Genomic DNA, 9,396 nt, shown 5'->3' with positions numbered 1-9,396 from the left:
AACCGGCACTATTGGGCTTCACGTATGACCCTTTTTCTACTAGTGCCAATTACTCGTGGCGGAGGACCTCCAGTAGTGACTGCATGATGTGAATTGGCAGCAACAACTGGTCTCCCATTATCACTACTTAGAGCTGTCAACTTCAGTTGTTTCAAAAGGTTACATGCATCACTTATAGCACTTTCTATACTCTCTAGGCTCTTCTTCAATTCCACTTTTGTCTTGCCACTCTTCTGCAAAACCAAATAACAGGTAAGTGAGGCTATCAATAACTCCTCCAAACAAAACTTTAGCCGGCAAATTACCTAGATTATACAACATTTTCTTTTCCAAGACGATAATAGTAAAGTCAAGACGGACAATTGAGCCTATATCCAATTTAGAAGGACTGCTAAAGATTTGAAAAACTTAAAAGAACTGATACGTCTGGAGGACAGAGATAAAGTGAAACAGAAGATTGGCAATAAAGCGGAATTTACTGCCACAGATTTGTATATGCAGCTTAAAATGCCTGACCTAGTGGTGTATAGATTCATTACTAAGCTAACAATCCAACTCAGAATCAAACTCTTTCTTTTGGCTCGTGCTTAGAAACAACATCTTGATTTCGTAAAAAAAACATCTTGGCCAAAGATAATTTACTAAAAAGGGTATGGATTGGCAATGACCAGTGTTATTTTTGAGGGTACGGAGACAACTGACCACTTGCTCTTTGGCTGTAACTTAGCCAGGTTGGTATGGCAGGTTGGCAATAACCGGTTTTCCGCCTAGGGGACGTGGTGCGGGTGAGGAGGGGCACCGACACCATGTTCTGTATGGATACTTGGCATGATGCCCACCCGCTTAGCGGCTTAGGGTCCAATTCCCGGCTCTTTCGCCATTTCTGAGCAGCTAGCGATCTCTGTAGCTTTGGCAGTGGCTGATGTGGGTCGGAACCTCTCCTCCCGCCGCTCTTTTGGCACTCTTGAGTCTGCCGAGTGGATTGGGCTATCCGTTGTGGCTGGAGTGACACTAGAGTCGGAGTCTAATGTCACGTCGGATGTTAGAATCTACGGGCAAGTTCTCCACGAAGTCTCTGTATAACTCCCTAGCTGCGAGCATCGGACCCGAGGAGTTGACTGAGGTTTGGCACGTGCGTCTACCTCATAGGACCAAGATCTTCTTATGGCAGCTTATTAGGGGCAGACTACCTTCGGGTGATAAAGTGCTCAAACGCAATGGTCATGGCGATGGTCAATGTCCACTCTGTGGTATCGAGGAGGACCTGGACCACATTTCCTTCTATTGCGTGCGAGCCTAGTTTCTGTGGAGCTGTTTTAGGGAAGTTTGGAGCAATAGTTGGTACCCAACCAATTTCCCTGATTGACACCCGTTAGTGGCTAATTTCTCGGGTCAGGTTCGCAGAATGTTGTGGGTGAATTTGAAACCTTGGCATGGACCCTATGGTGTGATAGAAATACACTAGTTATAGAGGATTAGAGCATATATGCCCTTCCAAGGCCACTGATGCAAATTATGCACATTTTTGCAACTTTGGAAGCCTCTATCCAAGTGGCGGGATAAGACGGGCATTGACGAGTTGACTATGAAGCACAAGGAGGTGGCGTCCAAACTACTTATGATCACCTATCCACCTTGAGACCTTGTTCTGTTATTTTGTGGGCCTGTTTGCTGTTGCCCCCAGCTAAGACTTTCGTCCTTTTGTTTTTCGATTGAACCTCTTTTTCTCTTGTGGACTTCCATTTCGGTATGGTGTATCATGTCATGACTTTATTTATAAAGCGGTGCGAGAAGCCTTTTTTGGCAATATGTCGACTCTGTTAGACTGTATATCTATCTATATACTCTTCCCTATTCCAGTGACTGAAACAGCTAGAGCAAAATTACTCCTAAGTCATTCAGTACACGAACAACACACTAAAATTTCTGAGAAAAAAGGGGGTCGGTCTATGTGCATCTCTACTCTGCTGAAATTCACATGTCTATCAAAAATGTGGAAATTAACAATTAATCCAGGAGCAAACCACACAAGTATAAAAAGGGATTGTCGGAGTCCAATAACTTGCTGGTTGGCGCCGACTTGCTGGAGACCTGTGTCGGTGTGTGTGTTCGCCAAGTTTCTGAAAGCGGGCCGCCTCCGGCTCCCGGGTCGATGCCCCGCCAAGCAGCACCAGAGACATGGCCGGACCATCCCCCCACCCCCCAGACGACTATGCTGGAGGAAAGGGAAGCTTGGGGGGGGGGGGGGGGGGGGAGGCCGATTAGAGCTTGGAGCGTTTTCCCCCTTTCCTTTTGTATTTGCTCTTTTAGTATTCTTCGTTTTCATTATTATGTTTTTTCTTCTATTTTTACTTGTAACTTTCCACTTGTAACCCTAGGAACCGCTTCATTCACCCGCTAGCATACCCTCATGTCTACACCTATGATTTATTTATTTTCTTCGTGGGTCTTGTTTTGCTTATCCTTAAGTACTGCTAGTATTTTCTTCGTGGGTCTTGTTTTGCTTATCCTTAAGTACTGCTAGTTTCAGTTTCATATATGCTTGAACTTTTGTATGTGGGTGTTTTTAGAGGCAAAATTTTGTTTAACAGGGTCTAGTTTCAGCTAAACATGTCGGATAATTTGCTAATATAAATAAAATAAAGTAAATTGTAAGCGTGAGAAGTGAAAGTAAAAATAAAACTGTTTTGTTAACCATTCAGTAGCTTCCTTTATTTCTTTTTTTAATCTTTTTTATCTACTTAAACTGTTGAACTTTGTAACATTGGTGTTTATTTTTAATGGAAATCGACAGCATGCATATGACCCATTGTGTCAAAACAAAAATGATGGAAGGACCTGTGGCAAATGACAACTCGTCCAACTATGAAGGCAGGGAAATACCTTATCTTTTAGGAGGCAGCTCGGCATTGCAGACCGTAGATTCTTCTTCAGCGAATCCATCGTACTGCCATCTGACTTGCCATCTTGGACCTGCTTCTTGAGACGCTGATACTCAATATCATCCAAGATATCTTTGCCTTCGTAGAGAGCAGATTTAAGCTTATCTAACAGCACAAAGTTTCTTTGTAGCTCAGGCTACATGGAACCTCTTATCCTCAACCCTCCAACCTTGCTTTGAGATCCGTACTCTCCAACTAACTAACAACAAGAAGATTTCTCTTTTTTGTTTCTCGAAAACGAAACAACATATGAACTTCAAACTTTGCAGATCGAACAAACATTAGAACATCAATGTGTGAAAAAACTTTCAGATTTTTTGGTCTGATATAAATATACGAAATGAGATTTTCTTTGAATAAAAATATTATTTCAAGTATTTAAAATGCATGAAAAAATCTGAAAGTTTTTTTCCTAGATTGTAGTTAGAATGTATTGTTGTTCTGCAAAAGTTAAAGTTCATATGTTGTGTCGTTTGAGAGAAACAAAAAAGACAAATGTGTCTGCACGGATCTTGATGCATAAATGGATGGCAAAGATAAGGGGTACCGTGTAGCCTGAGCTACAGAAAACCACACTCGTCTAACAGTGGCTCCAACCGAACCTTGTAAGTGCTCTCGTCGGCTACTTCCATCAGGCGCTGCAGTTGTAGAACTTGTACATCAAGCATCTTCAGCTTCTCCGCTGCATCGAAGTCGAGGTGGGCGAAACCTTTGTTGAGTACCCTTGAAATGATAGGCGAGATGAGCCAGCCTGCTGCGGATACGCCCCATCCTACAGCAGCACTGGCAGTAACTGGATCCGGCATTTGCAAGCCTTGGTTCAGACAGGGGAAAGAAGAACTAGCTAGTTAGGCTGCAGTATGTATATATAGACCCTGCTAATGCACCCGATGACCTGGTAGCTAAGACACATAAGCAGGTACTGGTTAAGGGAAATGATGATGAATCTAATGCTCTTCATAACAAGTTTAATGTAGTATTAACTTCATGAATTGACATGTATGGTGCACATCCTCTCACATCTTTATCTAATCAAGACTAGATGACGACAACGAATACTATTCCACACACACTTCCCTCCACTCATTTTGCACCTATATCATAGTATTTCTTTTCTTTGCTTAGAACGATAATGTCTCTATTTCTTTTGTTTCCACATCCTCTCACGTCGCTACCTATTCAAGACTTGACGAATTGGCATGGATGCTTCAAGGGAATTTCCAATGAATCGGCACCTACCAGTTAATGTTACAACTAGACATAGAGGTGTGAACTTACGGAAACCATTGATGTGCTACAGGAAGGTCAATGCATTGTACTCCCTCCGTTCCTAAATATAAGTCTTTCTAGAGATTCCACTACAAACTACATACGGATGTATATAGACACATTTTAGAGTGTAGATTCACTCATTTTGATCCGTATGTAGTCCATAGTATAATCTCTAGAAAGACTTATATTTAGGAACGGAGGGAGTAGTCAGTATTAACATCATGAACTGGTACCCGCAAAAGAGAGAGAGAGAGAGAGAGAAAAGTATACTTTTCGTCCCTCAACTTTTGGCAGAGTCTAAATTTGGTTCTTGAATTTCAAAACCACACAACTTGCACCCTGAACTTTTCAAACCGGACAAATTTCGTCCCTCATCCCAGCCAAAGCGGTATTCATGTTAAGTCAACATGGTTTTGACCAAATGCAGTCCAGTTGGCAATTTCTCTCTCTCCTAATCAGATCATCTTATCCCTTTTCATCCTACCTAAGCCGGGCATTTCGTCGACCAGTTTGTGTGCGCTGCTCGTTCGTGCTGCCGCCTGCGTGAGGGGAGCTGGCGGATACGTGTATGGCTGAAACAAATCAAAGCTGCTCTAAAAGGCACATGTGTGTTTTCTTTACATCGTATATGCAGTTGTAGTACGGAACTACACATTTCAATCTTTCTACTCCGTCCGTTCCGAATTACTTGTCGCACGTATGGATGTATCTAGATGTATTTTAGTTCTAGATACATCCATTTCAGCGACGAGTAATTTGGAACGGAGGGAGTAGATGCTGTTGCGGAACCCATTTGGATTTGAGGGTTGTTATCTCACTAGTTAAACATACGACGGGTGACAGAACACAACTAAGTTTTGCGTCCAACCTTCGGTGCCCTTTTAAGGCGTTTGTCGATCATATGCGCACGGTGCGAATATTGTGGAGTCCCTTATCTTGATATAGAATAGAAGTGAGTTCACACTAAAAAATAGAAGAAGCCCTAGCTCTTGTTTTTTCCTTCCTTGCAACGGGCTGCCTGTGTGCCTACTAATACTTACTTACTTCAATGGTGCGCTAACTTTAGAACGAGTGAGTGTATAGCGCTAACACGGCCGGTCGGCCGGTCCTTTGTTTGCCGACTTGCAACACTATTCGATAAAAAGGGAATGTTCTCATAACAAATCCGAACTTTGATCATGAAGTGGATACTTTGCGGTTACAGCTAATTGATGCCAAGGGAGAGATGAGAAGTCTGTTTCGCTGTGGAGCTTTGAGTGGTAGCTCCTGATATTTCTGTAACGGTGTTCAAACGAAACAAGGCGCGTGGCATATCCTTGATAGGGTCTAACTAGATGGAGAACACGACCCGTTCTCACAGGGTTTTTTTCCATACAAGAATGTGGAGAGGACAGTTCTTAGGACAGGTTAGAATGGTTCCAACTTCCAACTCGTACTCCATCTAAAAAAAATACTCGTACTCTTTGAAACTTCTTTTGAACACGCAGTATTTTTTTTTGGGTAAGAGAGAGAGGGTAGACTGTGCCGGGCCTGGAAACTTGGCCCGTCATTATAGGCCAAGGCCCAATTTGGCTGCCAGTACCATGGAGGAAAATCCATCTCGTCCAGGGCAGGATTTTCCGGCGGCTCGCACCTCCAATCACCATTCCCCACTCCAATCCAATGGAGACCAGCAGTAAGAAAATGGCGTCGCATCTGACGGACATCCCCGACCACCTCCTGGCCGAGATTTTCCTCCGGCTGCCCGACCCGGCTGACCTCGCCCGCGCCTCCGCCGCCTGCGTGACCTTCCGCCGACTCGCCACCGACGGCTCCTTCCTCCGCAGATTCCGCCCACGCTCCACCAATCCTCGGATTCCTCTGGGCCGGCGGCATGTTCTATCCCACTCTGCCGCCTCACCCCTCCGCGCCCGCCGCCCACGCGCTCGACCTCGCAGCCGACTTCTACTTCACCTTCATCCCCTCCCACTACCGCTGGACCGTGCAGGACATCCACGACGGCCGCGTTCTCCTCGAAGGCGACATTGAAAAAGATGAGCGGCCCCCTGTTTTCAAAGATCTCGCGGTGTGCGACCCCTTGCACCGGCGGTACGTCCTGCTCCCCCCGGTACCTCATGACCTAGCCGCTTCGCTTGAGCACCCGTTCCCCATGGTAAGCGAGGCCTGGTGCAAGGCTTTCCTCGTTCCCCTCGGCGAGGAGGAGGTGGCGGCGGGAGAGACAACATTCAGAGTGATCTTGATGGCAAATTGCAAAACTAGTCTGGCTGCCTTCGTCTTCTCCTCAAGCACTGGGCAATGGGAAGCCGCTGCATCCAAGGGTTGGAGCGATTTGGCCCTTGGCAAGCACGACATGGCCGAGATGTCATGGGTCCACCCTTTTATTCTCAGGCGCCATTATGCTTATGACTGCTTCTACTGGGACTGGGTGGAATTTGGGAGGAAAAAATTGCTCTTGCTTGACACCAGGAGCAGGAAGATGGAGTTCTCCATTGCTGACCTCCCGCCTGGAGAATGGAGCACGAAAGGAGGAATAGCCATTGTGGAGGCAGGGGAAGGGAAGCTTGGGATGTTTGGTTTCCATGGTGAAACTTCACCCGATCTCAGCTATACCATTGCACGGAACAAAGGCAAGAGTCCCAGCCAGTGGCAGATGGAGAAGACAATCTCACTAGATTATGGGTACAGATATTTTATCAGAGATGCAACACAGAGGTACTTGGTCTTCACAAGGAGAGAAGCCTCATCTCTAGAGAATCCACTTGCTGGATATTTCTCAATGGATGTCAAGACGTTCCAGCTACAAAGGCTTTATGATGATCCACAATATTTTATATATCGGACACACACATATATCAACTTCCCACCATCATTCTTGTCTTCATGTAGAATATGAAGTGGTAAAGTTTCTATTGCTTCCAAGTTATCTCTTTCGCTTCGTTAATATCACATGACTTGTCTATTGCTTCATGTTCATTATGGCAATTGCTAATTCTTGTTTGATTCAGTAGCGTCTCATTTCTTGTGCTCATGGGAAAACTAAGAAAGCTCAGGAACATAATTGTGTTTCTTGTCTTGCTGTTTCGGTTGCCTTTTAAAGAGAATGGGTTAGCAAGAGAAATCATCTTGTACACTATGAGTAGCTTATGCATGGCATGAGTCCTGATGGAATCACAATAAACTCCAGGTCAATATAATTATTTTCGAGGAGTAGTTTTGATGGTCAAGATAAGCATAAAGGAATACAACTTTAAATCTGGTATACCTTGGATTGATTCATCTTGAGAAAATTCATTCAAGTCAAAGACATCCCATTTTGTACACTTTTTCTTTTGATAGATGTAGGGAGGCAGAAAAGTCCTCCTTTCATCATGCTCAGATGTATAGTTTTATCTTGTGATACTGTTTCAAGATAAACCTGCATAAGATGGATGATACTGTTTCAAGATAAACCTGCATAAGATGGAAGGGAGTGCTTATCAGCACGGGCAACTGAAATTGTTGTTTATTGCAGTCAACGTCTCCACCACTCTTAGATTGTCAGTATCATGGTTGTGGTCTGAATCTCCAAGAAAATCATATTGGTTGTGATGATTGACTGAAACATAAGAATTTTTCAGGTGGTTGCATTGTTTCTTGCTACCAACTTGTGTATCCCAACTTGTGTTGATGCTAAGCTCACTGAATTGAGTGTTTGCTGTCACATGTTTCAGATTCAGTTGAGATCAATATTATGCTATTCTGCCCCTTCCTGTGATACTACCTACCTAATATAAGTCCCAAATATCTGTTCCTTTGAGGTGGTACAACTCTTGAATTAATATGCACAAATTTAGTGGAAATTCTTCTTGTGTTGTCTGAGTTTTTTGTCTCATTTGTCCAGATCCAGGGGAGTTGTTGTCAGATCATCTTTCTGTGTTCGAAGCGACCTTGGGTTTGATAGCGTGGACTCTCTTCATAGATTGAACACCTACCTTGCCGACAAGTTGGCGCGTGACAATCTAACGGATTTCACCTGGCTGTGGTCTTGTGTATGTTCTTGTTTCCATGCTACCTCTAGATTCAGTTGACATGGTGTAACGTGAATGTGCTGCTCCGTGACTAAGAATGTGACAAATGGGATTAACAGTTTCAGTCAAGTGACAACTGTGGTATTAGATGTAGCTGAAGTATATCAGCATGATGCCAAGTTTTTTCTTAGCTATTCGAGTTATGGTCTTGTTGAGGGTGAATGCAGTACACCAGGCAGTAGTCGTGTATATGTTCTTATTTGCATGGTAAGTAGTACTTTTGTAGCTTGAGTTAATGTGGCTGCTGCTCCCTGCGTAAGAGTGGATGTGACCATGAATCTAACAGTTTCAGTCAACCAACTGTGGTAGAGCTGATGCATATTTCCATGTCACATTTTTTCTCAACAACTGTGGAGTAGTATTTGTTAGCGTTATGATCTCGTTGATGATGAACACAATACACGCTGATTGCAACCAATAAAGCCTTTGCATTATATTGAAAATGAATGAGTGTCCCTAATTTTCTTTTTTGAAGGTTTATTAGTAGGAAACAAGTTGTTGGATAGGCCGCCGCCACTGCTTTGCTTGCTCCCTCAGAGCAGAGTATGGCTGACGAACAAATGTTACAAAGGACAGGAAACAAATAGATTCAGAGTTAACCATTCCATATTAAGTACTCCACAGTGTTATCAGGTTTATCATGCATTCCACAGTGTTACCCAAACCAGTGTTTGTCAGTCTGCCCATGTTCGGAAAATCCAAGTCTGCCTTGCTGACTACACGGCGCAAGTAGACGATGTTCATCATATCTTCACTGCTGGAAAACACCGATGTCATACAACGGCCAAAATCAACCACCTGGATGTGGTAAAGCTTGGTAAAAGCATCTGGTACAGTTAGCTTGTGAAATGCAGGCACCATGAAAGCAAAATAACGCAGATGCTTCAGCTGACCAATAGAATCCGGGAATGAGAATGTGGCAAGATCAGATTCATCGATACATATTTTCATATTCAGTACCTGCAGTTTCCGCAGCCCGGTCAACATAGTGAACATACGCGCCAAGATTTCCCCCTCGTTAGAGTTATAGATGAAAATCGTTTTAATAATTAGTTCAAAAAATGTTCTCTTTTTTAAAATTGTTCACATTTTCACAAAGATGACTGTGAAACTTA

General features: G+C 43.7%; 1 protein-coding gene and 1 pseudogene across 2 annotated transcripts in view; one reads left to right on the top strand and one right to left on the bottom strand.

Moving 5' to 3' along the window:
- The window catches only part of LOC123163136 (uncharacterized), a 4,002-nt gene extending 193 nt beyond the window's left edge, over positions 1-3,809 (bottom strand). The window contains exons 1-3 of one of the 2 annotated variants that reach the window (XR_006481726.1): positions 3,545-3,809; positions 2,884-3,020; positions 1-233 (exon numbers count right to left, since the gene is read on the bottom strand). The exon at positions 1-233 is cut by the window's left edge and continues 193 nt beyond it. Coding sequence is in view for 1 of the 2 variants with exons in the window: in XM_044580897.1 (XP_044436832.1) it covers positions 9-233; positions 2,884-2,973; positions 3,545-3,748 (519 nt within the window). In the remaining variant the exon portion in view is untranslated. The remainder of the gene's footprint in view (positions 234-2,883; positions 3,021-3,544) is intronic. The other variant, XM_044580897.1, reaches the window with a different exon arrangement.
- Positions 3,810-5,848: 2,039 nt separating this feature from the next.
- On the top strand, positions 5,849-8,573 carry LOC123159814 (uncharacterized; annotated as a pseudogene).
- The last annotated feature ends 823 nt before the right edge of the window (positions 8,574-9,396 follow it).

This window comes from Triticum aestivum, chromosome 7B (genome assembly GCF_018294505.1).
Source record: "Triticum aestivum cultivar Chinese Spring chromosome 7B, IWGSC CS RefSeq v2.1, whole genome shotgun sequence".
Classification (NCBI taxonomy): Eukaryota; Viridiplantae; Streptophyta; class Magnoliopsida; order Poales; family Poaceae; genus Triticum; species Triticum aestivum.
This window is presented reverse-complemented; position numbering and strand designations above follow the sequence as displayed.